This window comes from Leiobunum rupestre, chromosome 6 (assembly GCF_980474605.1).
Source record: "Leiobunum rupestre chromosome 6, qqLeiRupe1.1.hap1, whole genome shotgun sequence".
Taxonomy (NCBI): domain Eukaryota; kingdom Metazoa; phylum Arthropoda; class Arachnida; order Opiliones; family Sclerosomatidae; genus Leiobunum; species Leiobunum rupestre.
The window spans coordinates 14,087,216-14,105,469 of record NC_143389.1 but is presented as its reverse complement, the minus strand read 5'-3'; the positions used below and the strand labels follow the sequence as shown (position 1 = coordinate 14,105,469).

Sequence of the window (18,254 nt, the reverse complement as noted above, 5' to 3'; positions counted from 1 at the left end):
CTCATTCTGTTCTAAGATTGATTTCAGTCTATTTTACTACTAACAAAATAATAAATTTGAAAGTTAAGACTCTCCTGAGAAAAATAATTCCATTGACGTAATATTAATTTTTTGAACTCAATTTGACTATTAAAATTTAAAATTTGACTTTATTTCAGCTATTGTACCATGTATAAAAAAGCGCAAATAATTCTTTGTTCATAAATGTAAATTAATATTATGAAAAGCTTTGTTTAACCTTTAAAAATTCAATAAGAAGTCAAGTTTTTAGAGTTTAAGACTCATAAGTTAAAATAGGCAAATCTTTACCGGCATCTATAGTTTGAATCACCTGTTTCTAAGATGTCTTGCAAAGTAAACAATGAACAACCCAAATAAGAATAATTTGATTTTGAGATTTTTGGGATATCTTTAGCACGTTGAACCATCATCTGTTATTGTTTAAGCGCAATTAATTTGGCTTATTAATTTCTTATAAAAACATCTTCCAATATATTTTCAGATAATTAATGGATACGTACAACTTAACAATTAAAGCGTCTGCGAATGAGGTAACATAAGTTATTGCTTTTTTTTAAAAAAGATGTAATATAATATAGATAGTGGAATTTTTAATGACAAGTGCCATATCCTAACACACGTAAAAGGTTAATTTACCCCTGGTCAATAAATGATTTATATATATCTTAATGCAAAAAGTTGAAACGCCCATACCAAATTCTTAATAATATCCATCCGCCATTTAAAAATCCAGTTAGAAAATATCCATCCTATCTGTCAAGATAAAAATACCGAACTAGAAGCCGACTGAGTAGATCTGGTGGCGAATGAATCGAAAGAATGGCCCGGCGAAAGGGCGGCCTAAACAGCTTAGAGTCGTTGAAGTAGAGACTCACCCTCGAATGCCTGAAGTGACCACAGGATGTTTTCCTAAATTTTTATTATGAATGAGTAGAGACGCAATATTGTATAATTAAATTTTGTTTTAATTGATTTTAGAGCTAGATAAATACCTTTTCTCAATATAATAGCAGCCGCCTTAAGAAGTCGTAAAGAAAATTTTCATTCGAAAAGGGCATTACGTTTTTAAAGACACGGTTATGTAAAGACAAGCGTCTTGAATAAATGTTAAATATGAACATTAAGAAAATTGTGGTTTGCTTACTGTGACAGAAGTTTTAGTTAGCTAAAAATATCTGAAATTTTAACTTTTGAGAAGTAGTAATGAAACCATACATTAAGATTGATTTCTTGATTTCAGTTCCAAATAAAATGTAAAAAAAAAATCGTCCGAAAATTATTTGTTTGCGAACAATTTTTCTACTTTACCACATTTAAATCACTCAAGTAAGGACTTAATGTTTCATATATAAGCACTTCTTAAATGAAAAATAAGGGCATCGCTTCTTAAGCTTCGAATCGGTTTTAAGAATATAATTTGGATTGTTAGCATTGTTCTTTAGATGTCTTAAAGTGCACTTGAAAAGAAACATAATTATCTTATGCCTAAAAACTGTTCATAATAAAAATAAGCTTATATCGAAGGATCCACCTTAGGCCCAAGTTATCGAGCTACTTTAAATTAATTAAAGCGTTAAAAAACCTTTCTAACAGACCAAGTCAGTGTCTTTTGCTTTTGTCGTAAAGTAATAAAATTTAATCCGCATTCATGTAATTATTGCATTTCGTGAACTTTTTAAATCAGATAAATAGGACATGATATTTTGTTTTAATTTTGAGCTCTCTGATGTAACGTAACTCTTACACGCACCCTTCTATTCGAAATAAAGGGTTGATTGCACCATGGCTAACTTACCCATTCTGCCGTTACAATTAAGTTATCCCCGGGTGGAACGCCTATCGTTCACTATTGGAGACAGCGTAGCTGCTGGTCTAGAAAATGAAAAGCTTACAACTATCATTAAATTTACATTTAAATGGTTTTACCAGGGTTCAATAGGGCAAAATAAACAGTAATTAAACACTATAAAATAAAATAAATAACGCAACCAAAACAATTTCCCATACATCAATTCCCACAATATTTACATTAAAAGTCAACGGTTTTTATACCTAGTCATCAGTCCCCTTGCACTGGTTCACTGCGGCAGCGCACTCATTGGAGATCTTGTTGGACACAGTTGGATCACTCGCTCACGCACCAGCATTACCTGCCCACACAACAGCTCGAGCCGACGCGACGCACGGTTGGATCGACTGACTCAGCGAGTTAGATTTTTATGAGAGTCGGCAGCTATGTTTAGCCGGAGACCGAGCACAACTGATAATAGATCTCTTTATGACAAAAGTTATGTCGTTTGGCGCGTTTGTAGTAGCAAGCTTTCAGCTCCGAGTAGAAGTCAAAAAACTTAGGGTTATCGAATCTGCAGCTTAGTTTTGTTTGAGCCTCCTGTCCATCACCGGAGAGTCATTGTTTTCATAACCAAATCGTCGGCAAGGGGCTGACCTCTTATTACCCAATCGGTGAAGGGGTCACACCCCTTACACCTGGGACACACACGTGGAAATTCTCTTGGCATATGGTGAACAAAGTACCATCGGTACACCTTCAACATTTGGGAAACATACGTGACACTTTTCAACATGTGGGATACATTTCTAAATTCGCTGGCACACCATATTTAGAAAAGTTAAAGAAAGAACAAGTATACGTGGGGTTAAGGAAATAAAAGGAGATGGCCATGTGACCTTCATTTTACGGTAGAAATACTTTAAAAATACAATGGCATTACTTTTTACGCGAGGGGGGAAAGACAGCAGCAGCTATGGCTTTAAGCAGACAATAGTGAACGACTTCGGTGCGAAGAAAGCGGGTAAGCAGGACACCTAGGCCGACGTAGTCATCACTTCCCTACACACAATGGGGATCTTAGGGAATTGTCGAATATGGAGTCAATAACTCCACTCGCGTCCCACGCGAGTTTTGTAAACTACCTCAGATACGGAAACACTCCCTGGAGAAAAATAAACTGAATTCCACGGAATAATAACTAGGGTTTTTGAAATATAATTAACGAGAGCTAAGAATTTTTTAATGTTACGGCTATTTTATGTTACAACCGCCCCCCGACTAGCGTCGAACGTCCACGTGAGACCATTCGTAAATGCAATGTACAACGACGTGAACAGCAAGGGTAAGCTGGCTATGGCGTATATGCAATAATAAAACGGGCTGTAGGTATGGGATGAAATAACTAAATCAAATAAACGCGGCACGAAACGGTCGAACAACAAAGAACCGGGATAACCAGCAGGAAGTAGGCATGAGCGCAAAAACACTAACAACTTGTAAGTCGAATGACTGTAAATTGCAACTGACGAAACATAAGCCAACCAGGGAATCTAACACTGACATATATATATATATATATATAAAAAGACGGACAATGCAGACTGCTCGCTATTTACAGGGCGCCGAGGGAAACAAACAAAACCGAATAATGCACAACAAAAAATAAAATAAACAGCAGGCCTATCGAACTAAATTCAGCTAAATCAATACGATGAATAAAAAGTAGCTAACCAAAACAACTCAATTAAACAACGCAATCAACACTAACATCAAACAACGTTTAACAGCTTGTGACAGGAGCTATTTGCATCCACAGATAGCTTATTACGGGAACTTAGAACTGAACACCGCGAACGTTAAAACTTAAGAATTAAAAATTAAGGTTTTTTTGTTTTACAACTCAAGTTTTAATTATGTTGCGACCAACAAACTGCCCTCACATTGGCATTACGTGGTCTTATAGTGCGCGTTCTCCAGGGTACGTCATCGGCTTCCTTCGTACCTAATACGGTCTCGGGCACGAGTAAATCCAGATCCCCATCCTTTAACTGAAGCCCATGCCGCTCAACAAAGGGTTTCAACTGGGAAATGTGGTAAGTTCCTTTTAACGGTTTGTTATTCATCAACACCAGTCAATTTACCAAACTTAGTACCTATTCTATACGGTCCATCATACCGCGGGGATAACTTCCTAGCCTGATACTCTGCCACGTTGGACAAGACGTGGTTCAGTCACCACACTAAATCTCCCTCATTAAATTCCACATCTCTATGCCGCTTATCATAATAACGCTTTTGCCTGTCTTGGGCCTTTTTCATTCGATCCCTCGCAATATCCAGGTTCTTCTTGACCCGCGGTAGGAGGTTTATCCCAAAGGCATTTCTGCGCTCCTCATCTAAAAAGGCAGGTGGGGTATTTTTAACATCGGCCACTACATCTAAAGGAGTGCGAATATCTCTCCGAAAAATCAACAACGCGGGGCTGTAACCCGTTGATTCCTGAACAGCAGACCTTATAGCCATCGCGTGAAGCTCTAAGTTCATATCCGAATCCCTATGGTCATCCGTAACAAAAGACGCGATTTGGGTGCCAATTGTTCTATTAAACCGCTCTGGAATGTTACTCTGGGGGGTATAAAGAGAAGTAAACCGTTGCGTAACGCCCATCTGGCGCTTCACGCCTTAAAAATTCTTGAGACAAACTGCGAACCATTGTCGCTTAACACCCTCGAAGGAAGGCCATACCGGCAGAAAACATCATCAACCAGATGTTTTACTATAGGGTGGCCTGTAGTAAGGGGAAAATCTTAACCCATTAAGTTAAGTAGTCGGTAACGCAATCCGCGCCTACTTCGTGGGTAGGGCCCTTTGATATCTATCGAAATGCAATCCCAGGGTTTCGTAGCACTATTGGATTTCATTAAACTGGTGGGTAATAAGGGTGGTACTTTGTGCGCCTGACAAACGAGACACGATCGACAATAGTCGTAAACATCTTCGGTTAGTCCCCGCCAGGTAAACTGTTTTTGAATTCTGGCTAGGGTTTTCTTTACCGCGAAGTGGCTAGAGGTGGGAAAGTCATGGTTCACGGGCAAAAGGCGGGCGCGGAAGCACTATGGAACTTATATCTTATAAGATTCACCGGTAGTATACTTTCCCACATCTTGATAAATTAAACCATCCCGAATATCACATTTAGGGGAAACTTTACCACCCAATTTTTAACTACAGGGTTTTCGGGTAGACGATTATCGTTGAAATAATTAATCAACGCTTGTAACTGGGGGTCATTCATCTGAGCCGCGATTAGCTCGTGTTTCTCATCCAACACCAAAGTCTGAGCAGTGGGGGTCTTTCCTAAGGCGGCAACCTGGCCAATAAAGGGGGCGCTACATTCGGGTGTTCGTGAAAGCGCGTAAGCTACGGCGTTATCCTTTCCCGGGACGTGATGGATGGAAAAGTCAAACGCCTGGAGGCGATTGTTCGAACGGTCGAACTTACCGGTGGGGTCGGGGGCAGTAAGAAGCCATTTTAAGCTGCTGTGGTCAGTTAGACCTCGAACTTCGTTCCATCAATGTATGCTCGGAACCGTTCTACAGCGTAGACCACCCCTAGGCATTCCCTTTCAGTAGTGGAATATTTTGTCTCTGTGGCACTAAGAAACCTAGAGGCATATTGTATCACAATGCGCTTTTTATCAATTATCTGGGACAATACGCAACCCAAACCCTCATTGGAAGAGTCACAATGAATGATAAAGGGGTAATTATAATCGGGGGATGAAAGTAAAGGTGTCGTGACTAGCTTGTCTTTCAACACTGCAAAGGTTTTATCTTGCGCCTTTCCCCAGCACCATTTTACCTCGTTTTGCAGTAAGGCGTTAAGTGGTGCATATATTTTTGAAAAACTTTCTATAAACCGCCGGTAATATGAGGCCATGCCGAGAAATTGCCACAGCTGGCGAATATTACGCGCGGAGTTGGGAAATAGCTCATCGTACTAGTCTTTGTGGGGTCAACCGTAACGCCCGAGCCGGGGACAATATGACCAAGAATCTTACTTTCTGATCTACAAAAGTGGGTCTTCGACGGTTTTATTGTCAACCCAGCTCTCATCAATCTATCAAACACCTCTTCTAATACTCTAATATGGGTGCTGAAATCAGCCGAAGCAACGATAATGTCATCTAAATACGCGCATACACCATGCTGTGTTAAATCCATGAACAAACTATTCACCATGCGTTGAAATGTAGCTGTCAACCCGAACATTAACACTTTAGGGCGAAAAAGTCCTCGGTGCTTCACGAAATCCGCTACATCCCTATCACTCTCAAACAGCGGAAATTTATGGTAGCCACTGCGCATGTCAAGAGTCGTTATGTATTTGGGGCAGGTCATTGAGTCGAGTATATCGTCGATTCGTGGTAACGGTTGACTATCTTGTGGTCAGCTCATTCAGCTTTTTATAGTTTATGACCATCATTGGCGACCCATCATGCTTCCAACCTACTAAGGCGGGAGCTGCCCACGGTTCAATTAGATCAAGCTCTAACATTTCATCAATTATGTCACTTATCATATGTCTTTTAGCTGGGGCTGCAACGCGATACGGTGGCCACGAATATGGCCGACAACCTTCCACAACCTTAATATAGTGTTGGGCACAACTTGTTTTGCCGGGGTGCGTGGAAAATATTGATTTGTACTGGTCAACTAAACTTTCTAATCTTTGCCGTTCATCACCAACTAAAGGACATTCTTTGAACGCTTCTCTAATTCCATCATAATCGGTAAAATCATGACTATATTCAGCTGTTAGTAAAGGGGCTATCGATGAACAACTTAACTTAGAATTACCTTTGTAATAAAACCGAAACTTATCATCAAATCCAGCTCCATAACAAAAAAATACACTTTCCATAATCAACTATCATACCAACATCTTCTAGCAAGTCCCTTCCCAAAATACACGAATACACCAAATTATCAACATAAACAGCTTCAAAGTAAACAAACTTTTTAGGTAGGCCAAAAGGTAAAGGCACCACTCTTTGGGTAACTAAAAGGGTAGAGTCAAGCTGTCTCAAAGCAACGTTAGCGCTAGTAGTGGGGAATCCCTGGGCCTCCAAAAGGGGTTTTAAAGTGCTCTTAAGTATGGTATGAGGGACCCCTGGGTCCACTAACGCCGCGCACGGAATGCGTCCAATAAAAAAATCAAGAAAATCTTGCCCCTCTGTCAACTTGAAAGTACCCCTTTAAGAATGACATGCCGACCGTCCCCCTAAATTTATCTCTCTTTTATTGCTGAGACGCGGACGAGCCCACTGGGGTTACTATCCGGGCGTCCGCTTTTCCGTTTCCCAAGAGCTGGGTCCCCCCTTTCTTCGGACGAAACAAGGCTTTATGTCCAACCCCGAGGCAATTATACCATGTCATGCTGGGGTTATAGTAGAAGCCATTCTTAAAAAAAGTTGAAGGGTCTGGCGCGTTGGGGGTGGTAGGAGGTCTCGCGCGTCTACTACAATTGCGCGAAAAATGGCCGGGGTTTCCACAAATATAGCACGAAATACCGGCTTCCGACGGGGGTGCAGGCTGTTGCGGTCCACGTCCCGAAGAAGTAAACGGGGGATATCCCGGGACAGCGGGGGTCTAGCAGCGAAGGTCATCGCAATCAATCGCTTAACTGCCTCTACACTATCTATGAGATCTCTCAGATTATTAAAAGTTTTTGTAGTTAGGTAAATTTTAATATTGGGTCGCAAATTTCTAAAAACTAAACGGGCCTGCACGTTAGGGATAAAGGGGATATGTAACTGGCCAAAACAGGCCTACATCCGTGAGGCGAAAGTACTCACCCCCTCATTCAAACCTTGACGCATATCAGCTATCTTATATCTCTAACCTAATTGTCATTTGACGCCCTTTCAAATGTGTCTCTCATCTTTCGTTCAAACTCATCCCACAATCTAAAGCGTGGTTCCGAGTGAAACCAGTTAGCCGTTGGCCCGGTCCACATTTTCGGCATCCAGCGGTGGATGAAAATATCCTCGGGGTCATTGGTAGTGATCACGACTTGACGGGCCCTTCGGATGAAATCTTTGGGGCCCGTGTCAGTCGAGTTTCCAGCATAGGTAGGGGGCGGTAGGGGGTTTGACCATACAAAAGACGATATGGAGAACGATTGTTGCGGCATAGGTATAAGGTTAATTATGGTCTGCACCTGAGGGTTAATAGCTTTTATCACTGGGGAATTAATAATATTTGGAGCTGGGGAATTAATAACATTTGGAGCTGGTGAATTAACTATCGGCTGAGCTGGGGGAGTAACTACCGGCTGAGCTGGGTGAGTAACAACGGACTAGACGGGGGAAACAACAACATGCTGGGCTGGGGGATAAACTACAAACTGAGCTGGGGGGGGGTTACCACCGGCTGGGCTTGGTATCTTATAACTGCATTGGAGAGCGGGTTGTACTGCATACCAGCTTTTACCCCTTGCATCGCAGATTGAGCAGCGGAGAGGGATTGTAACTGGGTCATAATCCTATCTTATAAATCCGTACTTATTGCCACCGTGCCTGAGACTCCACATGGTCTGGGATTTCCACCGGCAAACACCGGGACACTTCCGGTGGGACCCTGACTTCCCGCGGGCGTCTGAACATTTTTCGGGGAATTATTTCCTGGCAACTGGGTATTAATTCCCTGCACCAAAGCGGCATTACTTTGTGCCGGAACTTTACTAAGCAAGGCTGTGGAGGATGGGTGGGAGGAAAATTGGTTTGTTGGGACCGGCGATCCTGGTCGCGAATTTGTGGGAGTTCTGAGTAAACCCATGGCAGCGTTTGGGGTAGAACTGGTATCTACGTCGGTTTCACTATCGTAATGATAATACGCTCTAAGACAATCGTCACAACTATAATCGGTTATCCAAGGGGTACACTGTGGGTGCATCAAGCAGCTATCTCTATTCCAACTTATGTATTTACGACACAACTAAGCAGCAAAATCTTTCAACTATTCCAACTAAACAACAACAAAATTTCCCCGCAAGAAATCCCAAGAATAACGTCAATTACTTTTGTAGCATTAATACCTTCCTTCCATCCCAATTCTAACTCCCTTAGCGACAACTAGTCATCCTCTGCCACACTAACGAAATCAAAAAAATATTAAAAAGGTATAAAAACAAATTCATTATCACAAAGAAATTTACGTAACCTGGAAATAACGAGACAGTCGCAGGAGTGTGAAACCTTGTAATAACATTAAAGTCACTAATATATAAAAATCCCGGACGGGCCCCCATTTTGTAACTTAACTTTTACACGCACCCTTCTATTCGCAATAAAGGGTTGATTGCACCATGGCTAACTTACCCAATCTGCCGTTACAATTAAGTTCTCCCCGGGTGAAAAGCGTATCGTTCACTATTGGAGATAGCGTAGCTACTGGTCTAGAAAGTGGTAAGCTTGCAACTATCATTAAATAAAGATTTAAATGGTTGTACCAGGGTTTAACAGGGCGAAACAATCAGTAATTATATAAACACTGAAACATAAAATAAATAACGCAACATAAACAATTTCCTATACATCAATTCCCACAATATTTACATTAAAAGTCAACGGTTTTTATACCTAGTCATCAGTCCCCTTGCATTGGTTCTCTGCGGCAGCGCACTCATTGGAGATCTTGTTGGACACAGTTGGATCACTCGCTCACGCACGAGCGTTACCTGCCCGCACAACAGCTCGAGCCGACGCGACGCACGGTAGGATCGACTGACTCAGCGAGTTAGATTTTTATGAGAGTCCGCAGCTATGTTTAGCCGGAGAGCGAGCACAACTGATAATAGATCACTTAGGACAAAAGTTATGTCATTTGGCGCGATCGTAGTAGGCAAGATTTCAGCTCCGAGTAGAAGTCGAGTTCCAAGCATGACTTAGGAAAAACTTAGGGTTTCGCCTCTGCAGCTTAGTTTTGTTTGAGCCTCCTGTCCATCACCGGAGCGTCATTGTTTTCATAACCAAATCGTCGGGAAGGGGCTGACCTCTTATTACCCAATCTGTTAAGGGGTCACACCCCTTACACCTGGGACACACACGTGTAAATTCTCTTGGCATATTGGGAACACAAAATCATCGGTACACCTTCAACATTTGGGAAACATACGCGACACTTTTCAACATGTGGGATACATTTATAAATCCGCTGGCCAACCATATTTAGAAAAGTTAAAGAAAGAACAAGTATACGCGGAGTTAAGGAAAGATAAGGAGATGGCCATATGTGACCTTCATTTTACGGTAGAAATACTTTAAAAATACAATGGCATTACTATTATTAGTGAACTATTTCGGTGCGAAGAAAGCGGGTAAGCAGGACCCCTAGGCCGACGTAGTCATCACTTCCCTACACACAATGGGGTACTTAGGGAATGGTCGTATATGGAGTCAATTACTCCACTCGCATCCCGCGCGAGCTTTCGTAAACTACCCCAGATGCGGAAACACTCCCTGGAGAAAAATAAACTGAATGCCACGGAATAATAATTAGGGTTTTTGAAATTCAAAAAAAGTAAATACGTGTTAAATTTTAAACTAGCCTTAAATTTTTAGTTTCGAAGGTTGAAATTTCAATTATGTTATTTTAATTTCGCAATTTAAAGCTTGGGACTGTATAGTTCTGCATGGCAAATAACCAGTGCCGTCTTACCCATTGGGCAATTAGGGCACTTCCCTAGGGCCCCAAGATTCTGGAGGGCCCCATTTTCAACTTTTGTAAGGCGAAAAAGATGAATCTTACAAATATTGTTTTTCACATTTTTTTAATAGTAGTATTGTCTATTCACATTTTACAAATTATTAAACTATCTAAAACGTGTCTTTTCGTGATATAGACGGTGTAGACCGTTGCATTTTTATTTGAACCAATATTTGTAGATTAGGGCGACGATGGACTTCGCATTGGAGGTTAAGAAACTGTCTGGAATTATTAGGGGCCCCGCGTATCGCCCCCAATCACGTAAAGACGCCCCTGTAAATAACGGTGCAGATCATAAAAGTACAGTATGGTACCGTAGGATAAGCCGCGGTACAGTATAACGAAACCAAGCAAATAAAATTTTTAGAATATGAATCAACTAATTTGTATCATTTGTACATTAACTCGATTTAGAATAATAAAGGGTCATACCTTTAACCAATTATTATATATATATTTAAGGGTTAGCTCATTCGCCCTTTTATAAAACGGCCACAAATTTTGTAGCACGTGTATCACAAAAACTATCAATCCGAATTTAATAAATGAGGAGTATTATTGTTCTAGAAAAAATATAAATCAATTTATTGTAAAAAGGTTCAATGTTAAAAATAATTTATATAATTACATCCGTAATAACTGCTGGAAATTTATATTTTATGTTTTTCGTATATAACAATTAAAATAAAAGATTCTAACTAGAAACCGGCAATATACCCTTTAATAAAATTTTGTTACCACTTTCTAATGTTAAAGGTTCAATTCTTAAATGTTTGTTATCCCAGCACAAACCATTTGAATTAATCTATAGTCTTTTAATTAAGTATTTTTGCCATAATGTAATCTGTATGGTTTAGAGTCAAAAATATAAAATAGCTCCAAAATGGTTTTGTAGTAAAATCTTCAGTTAAAATCTTAAAATCGATAACTACATAATAAAAGGAACCCAATAAAGATATAGAACTCGTTGGGATAGCTTTTCGCGTAAAGGATTCCAGATGCTCGAGCCGAAGGCGCAGGTCGATGGGTGAGGTTTTGAGCCTCGGTTCACCGACAAGTCTTTGGCCAAAATTATAAGTCAACCCTCCGAGGCTTATGATTGTAAAGCCATCACTGTTATAAGAGAAAGCAAAATTTATCTTTTTCTTTTACGGATTTTTTTTAAATACAGGCCATCTCCATTTCATGAATAGGTGTCAAACGGGTACTGATAGAAATATTTGTAGTGATGATTTATTGTGGCGTCGTTTCTTGGGCGATAGTTAGGTTTCTTAAGTTGTGTTTTCTGCCACGTTGGCATCAAAGAGGGCACCACTGTTTCAGTAATGACCAAATAGGGCTACGAAAAATTAAGTTCGTGATTGAAGAGCGTCTGATTGCTCACCAGGGCTTGGGACAAAATGGCAAAGGTGGCGCGAAAAGTACATGTACGAGTTGTTGGGGCGCAGCGAGACAGTCGAAAGCCAAGCGACTCTTCTCTGTGACGATTAACATGTCCCAGGATAGAAAATGATATGTCTATCGGGACTAAGAGTCGCGCTTGACTAGTGCTCGGAATCTGTTATTCATATCCATTTGTTATTCATATAATTTTTGACTATTTATTCAGGCATTGTTATCCGATGAATAAAATACAGCTACCTTTAATTTAGGGTAATAAACAAACGGACAAAATTTGAAATCTGTACCTTTTTTATCTCCTTCTAAATAGAGTTATCCGTTTGGATAAAGGCTCTTTGAGTTATATTATCTATAAATAATATGATTATTAAATTATCAACAGATACGTATTTCCGGATAAAAAAACTTCGCCTATAACTTATCGTCTTTTATCCGAGAAAAGTTACATCAAAATTACCTTATCTATCAAATAAACCTATATTTTTTTATAAAAAAATATTATCGACATTTGCACCTCTTAACTTAAAATATTGATTAAACTTATCCACTTTGATAAATTTAACTACGTTGGATTATTCATCGACAAAATGCGATTATCCACAGATAAAGCTCAAAGGTCTCTAATTCCAATGGGATACACGGTTAAAAGTTAAGCGAGTCTAAAAACCATTATTTAACAAAAACAAGATGTCACGGATATTTTAGAACACTAAATCCTGGCAATGTTTTAAGTATATCTTACATATTATAGTTAAATCTTAAAAACCTTAACTACTCTGTACATTACGCTCCTCAATGCGTTTAATTTATCTTGCATATGAACTTAAACCTTTCTTTAAAATTTAAATCACACTGTACAATTGAAATAAAATAATTACAACATTTACGAAATCTCCCTGTACACTCTGTTAAATAAGTCTTCGGCTGTTGGGATTTTGGCACATATTTGCGGTTATCTCAAAAACTATGAATGATAGCAAGTTGAAACCAATTTTATTTTTAATATTTTACTAATATCTTTCATACCTATATCTTGATTCACGTGTAGCATTTCCATATCCGCCTGAAACGCCAAATATCGTTTTTGACAACTTTTTTAAAATAAAGATGTTACGCCCCTGAAACCTGCATTTTTGGATTCACAACGGTCGATTCATATTTAGAAAGTGTCATTGTTATCCGGCTACGTCAAACGGCTGCTAAGATATGGCCTATCGAACATTCGGGCCTCATTCTGAAAATTCTAAAATGCTCGAGGCGACCGAGAAATAATATCTTATTGTTGAGGAAAAAACCGCTTTCGTCGTTTCATTGTGGGTAACACAATAAGCATATATATATTGATTTAACGAGTTGTTGGAACGCTGTGGTTTTATGCCGGATTAATAATATTGATTCATTAGGCATTTTAGAATTTTCCGAATGAGACCCGAATATTTGATAGGCCATATCTTAGCAGCCGTTCGACGTAGCCGGATAACAATGACACTTTCTAAATATGAATCGACCCTTGTTAATCCGAATACGGATTGGCAAAGTTAGTCAGGCGGGTACAGTAACCTCAAAGCTACACCACCACTAATCAAGTTTCTGAACCCTTGATCGCCGCCAAGTGGGATTTTTTCTGTGTGTAAGGCGCGTGTAGCTATTTCGAATCTGGTGGATTAAGTAAATACGGTAGCTGCCCATCTGGAATGTTTTAAATTCCTGATAACTTAAGTTTTTAACCCATAGCTTTAGATTTGTTCTTAAAAAATCTGACGAACTGAGCGATCGATTTATCAACGCAGAAAATAATCCTGTTTCACGATTAAATTCCAGAATTACGTCATCACGACCTTTAAGAGAACGACCCAGGGCTTTAAATTAAAGTTAGAAAACTATCCTTCATTTTCCAATCCTTTTTGAATAACTTGTAGATATAAAACTAAACCTTTCAGTGGTAGCGTATGTTAGAAGTAGATGAGTTTTCGATATAGTTAATACTCCCTTTAATTTAAAAATTTCGGAAATATTAAATATTTGTTGTTTTTTTAAAAAAAAAAACATCTCATGGTATTATGGTATAAAAATGGAATCATGAATCTATTAAAAATTTATTTAAAATGAAGAAACGCGCTTTAGGAGACTAAGTAACTCACCCACAGCAATCCAGTGTGCTTCTGTATTGGAAAGTTCTTGGTAATCTTCCATTTTCTGTTGAGCTAATACGCACGCTTCTTTCATAGGGCCTTCATTTGTCTCAATTGCCAAATTTAACTTTTGCAGAAGCCAATGATAAATTGGCATTACTAGTGAAATGGTCGGATTTTTAACAGAGGATACCTTTCTAGTTGCCACATCAAATTGCTTGGAAAGGAAAACCAAATTACAAATTATTTAATTTCTTTAGTTCTGGCCAGCCATCGCGATGGCATTATTGTCACCTTTAATATGGTCACCAACAACGATATGTTTTCCCAATCAGTCTCTGTTAAGTTGTATTTTTGTAAATCATTGTCCGATTTAAATAGAGACTGTAACGCCTATATAACAAGAAACATCAAGTTTATACATTAGGTTTAAATTTTATTTTATGTTTATATCAAACTCTAAGATATTCGGAAGATTTCGTCATTTAATCGAATTTTAGGCGAGTGACGTCATCGTAGATGCACTAAATCGAAAGTAATTTTTAAGATATTTTTGGTGTAATCCACGTTTTAATTCGAACAGAGTATGACGAAATGTAACCGTAGAAAGAATTGCCAAATTTACGTTTCGACTCCCTTTAGCTTCCCCCTGAGATTACTATAAATCAATATCTTATACGGGGTCATGTAGTAACAACGTGGTATAAGTGAAATTTGGCCCAACTTGTTTGGTTTTTCATAATTTTTTATCTTATTGAAAAATAACCCTATTTCCACAAAACCCATTTCAGTTGTACCTAAGTTTCGAAGGATGCTCCGCAACGTTCTCATTAAAACGTTTTGCCTGGTTTCTCTGAAAATCGCCAGTTATTTCGAATAAATATACAGTGCTGTAACTAAGCAGGTGCGCCGGGTGCGGCCGCACAGGGCCCACGACCCAGATGGGGGCCGATAAATTGATTTAAATAAAAAAAATTTTGGGAGCAATCGTCTTAGACGTTAAGATGTCACTACCGAAGGTCCTTCATCGACATATCGTGATCCCTATATAATGAGGGTGTGGGGGTACAAAATCAAGTCCTCGCACAAGGTCCATGAAAGGCTAGTTACGGCACTGTAATATACACTGATTATCTTATATTTCTAGGCTATATAATTTTTGAGAAAAAGGTCTTGTTCTATGTTGGGTGTGGTCGCATTCTGTGTATGTTGTACTGTACAAAAAAAAATTGACTTACCTGTTTTAAATGTAGGGCTCTTTCTAACATCATGTATGTTGAGTTCCAGCGAGTCTTTACGTCTAGTATCACAGTAATATCCCCTAATTCTAGGGATTTTATTAACTGTCGCAAAGCCTCTTCTTTTAAATTTGACAAACGGATTTTTATATTGGCCGCTCTTATCTTTATAATATTATAGAGAAAAATATCAACTTTTAAATTTATTTTCATTATAATAGTACTTTACTTTAGTCACTGTGTTACTAATGCTGGAGTCAGAGTTTAAAACCTCAAAATCTTCAGGGCCATACTCTTCTTCGCTACAACGTTTTGGTTTGGACTTGAGGTGTTCAAGAATTGCAGTCACCGAAATATGCAGTACGTGAGCGAAGCAACGTATTCGATTTCCCGCTCGAAATCTAAAACCTAGTATATGGCTCCTTTTTTCGAGTTCTTTGGTAAATGTCTCATTGTTGGAGGCATTGTCCATTGTGATCGCTAACACCTGCCAAAGTAAATTAAGAAATTGAAACAATGAGTGAAGGTATTTCTTTGAATTGAAGCTAGGGTATTTTTACAGGTAAGCTAATGATTGTCTTCAGTTGTGGGCATTATCCGAGACCCATTTTATTTAGTTAGAAAAGGTCGATTCGGGACCCAACATACATTTTATGCCCACCCACTAGTGAATTGAAAATTTGGCTATCGCTTTCGCCACCACTGAGCTACGAAGAGACATACCATACCTTGGTAATTTGTCTTTCGGTAATTAAGTCCAAAAACTTGTCACACATGTTAACGCCAGTATGCCTGGTCGGAAAATGCACAAAGCCAAGAAGAATGTTCTTTAATACCCAGTTCTCCGAAATCCAATGAGCTGTTACTCCCAGAAAGGGAATACGGTTTGGTGAAGTCCAAGCATCCAAAGTGAAAGATATTTGACTCGAAATATTCTGTACAAATAATAATACATTTTGCTTAAACCTATGGTCAATTCAGCTTGAAAACAAAATTTTAAGTTAAAGGCGCCCTACTTTGCAAAACTCGGAAACTTTAACTACATCCACTGTATGCAATTTTCAGAAGTCCGTTTTAACAGTTTTAGCACTGAGCGCTAGACTATCAGCAATCGCAGTGTTTTTCGGATTGACCGAACGTTAAATTCTCGGAACATCCGATCTTGAGCAACGTCGAAAGGCTTGTCTTTTAGAATAATCCATCGATATAAATTATTTTTGGCACTTTCCAGTTCAATGGTATCGGCCTATATATTTGATATCAAGTTGAAACCAATGGAATGAAAACTTAAATAACTGAAAAAGCCCTAAATTTAAAGAAATTTATTTTTTGGAAATCGAAAAAGGCCTTTTACAAGAGAGCTATCTAATGGTATTAAAATATTTCGAGAGTCCAACAGCCCTGATGCCGATGTAGCCCCTCGAATAAGACCCCCCAAAAAGTTAGTTGTCATTAAATAAAATATCAACGGTTAGAGATACGACTTTCTGGGTAAGATTTGAACCCGGGCGGTTTGAATTTTTGGCGCCCCTCTCATCCCGACAGTGCTCAAGTGACAGAGGCGTCCCCCCTGATGGGCACTACTCAGAGGCAGCCCGGGCTGCCCGGCCCTTAAGCCGCCCCTGGATTCCACTGCTGAATTGGCCTTGCTAAATGTGGTTAGACTTAACTTTCGTTTTAAAACCGTTTAAGTTATTTAATTTTAAGTCAGAGGGTAGTTAAATCTATCGCTACATTGCAATTAATCAAAAACGTCTGAAGTATAAAAAGCCGTATAAAAAAATTCAGATAGACCACCTTAGTTTACCTAGTGTATGAACTTTCACGACCGTGCCGAGAGAGAGGGCGAAACCCCCGGGGCTGGCCGAAAAGGGCCCACACGGGACTGATAGTCGGCTCCGTAGCTGAAGCGGCCCATCTAAGAAGCTCAAGGGGGGTGCAAATCGGAACGTTTGAAAACGATCTTAAGGCGGAGGGGGGGGGGTGCAAAAAACATGATAACTTGGCAACTCGGAAAATGTTTTCAGGGCTCGAGGGTGCGGGGGTGCAAATCAAAGGGCCCGTGAGTAACTAAAATAACTCTCCACGACCCTGTGCTTCCTTTTTTGTCATATAAATAACAAACAAATAGGGCATTACTCATCATTTACTATTTACCAAAGATAATTTTAACTCAATCGTAGTTATCTAAAGACCTTTGAATGGAGCCACTTTATTGTACGACACAAACGACATGAAGTACATAAAATAGAACTTAAGAAAAAGCTTTATTGTTTGAGAAATACTACCGGAAACAAATTAAGATATTAAGCGATTTCAGTTATTAGTGATCATCAAGTTTTTTTTAAAAAAATACTCATTGTAAGCCCGGTATTTTCAGAATAAGCCAGGATGCAGACTGCAGTTCATACTTACTATTTCGTTATTGCGTTCTTAAATTTATTAAAAAAAGTATTAGCACCCCATTTAAAAAACTGGCCTGCAGTGGCGTAGCGAGGATGGTTCAGCGGGGTGGAATCCGCCTCGAGCGTTAATCATTAGGGGGCGCCAAAATTGTTTGACGACCCTTTATTCAACGAACAAAGTTCCATTTTAGGTATTTTTTACGCAAAAAGGGCGCCATTCAAGAGAATTGTTTAGGGCGCTACAAACCGTCGCTACTCCACTGGTTTTCAGAATAAGCCAATAATAAAATCTTGAATATTTCTTTCGCGTCACTAAATTGAAACTCACCGTTATTAAATTTGAGTCATTAAGATATTGGGGATGTTTTTTTTTTTCAATGTGGTATTTTAAATTTCCTGTGCTGATGGCTGATTTTGGCCCTTGGGTATATGACCTGCGAAATTTAACACAATATTAAGAACAAATTTCGCGAAAGCGTACAACGCGGGGCCATACA

General features: G+C 39.2%; 1 protein-coding gene across 1 annotated transcript; it reads right to left on the bottom strand.

The window, feature by feature from the left end:
* Positions 1 to 13,528: 13,528 nt before the first annotated feature.
* Positions 13,529 to 16,133, bottom strand: LOC149939332 (uncharacterized). The gene is made up of 7 exons (XM_090179705.1): positions 16,081 to 16,133; positions 15,582 to 15,839; positions 15,353 to 15,517; positions 14,409 to 14,507; positions 13,916 to 14,331; positions 13,749 to 13,820; positions 13,529 to 13,671 (listed from the first exon to the last, which is right to left on the bottom strand). Exons 1-5 carry the CDS (start codon positions 16,126 to 16,128, stop codon positions 14,083 to 14,085), a joined length of 819 nt encoding a protein of 272 aa, XP_090035831.1. The 5' UTR covers positions 16,129 to 16,133; the 3' UTR covers positions 13,529 to 13,671; positions 13,749 to 13,820; positions 13,916 to 14,082.
* Between the last annotated feature and the right edge of the window lie 2,121 nt (positions 16,134 to 18,254).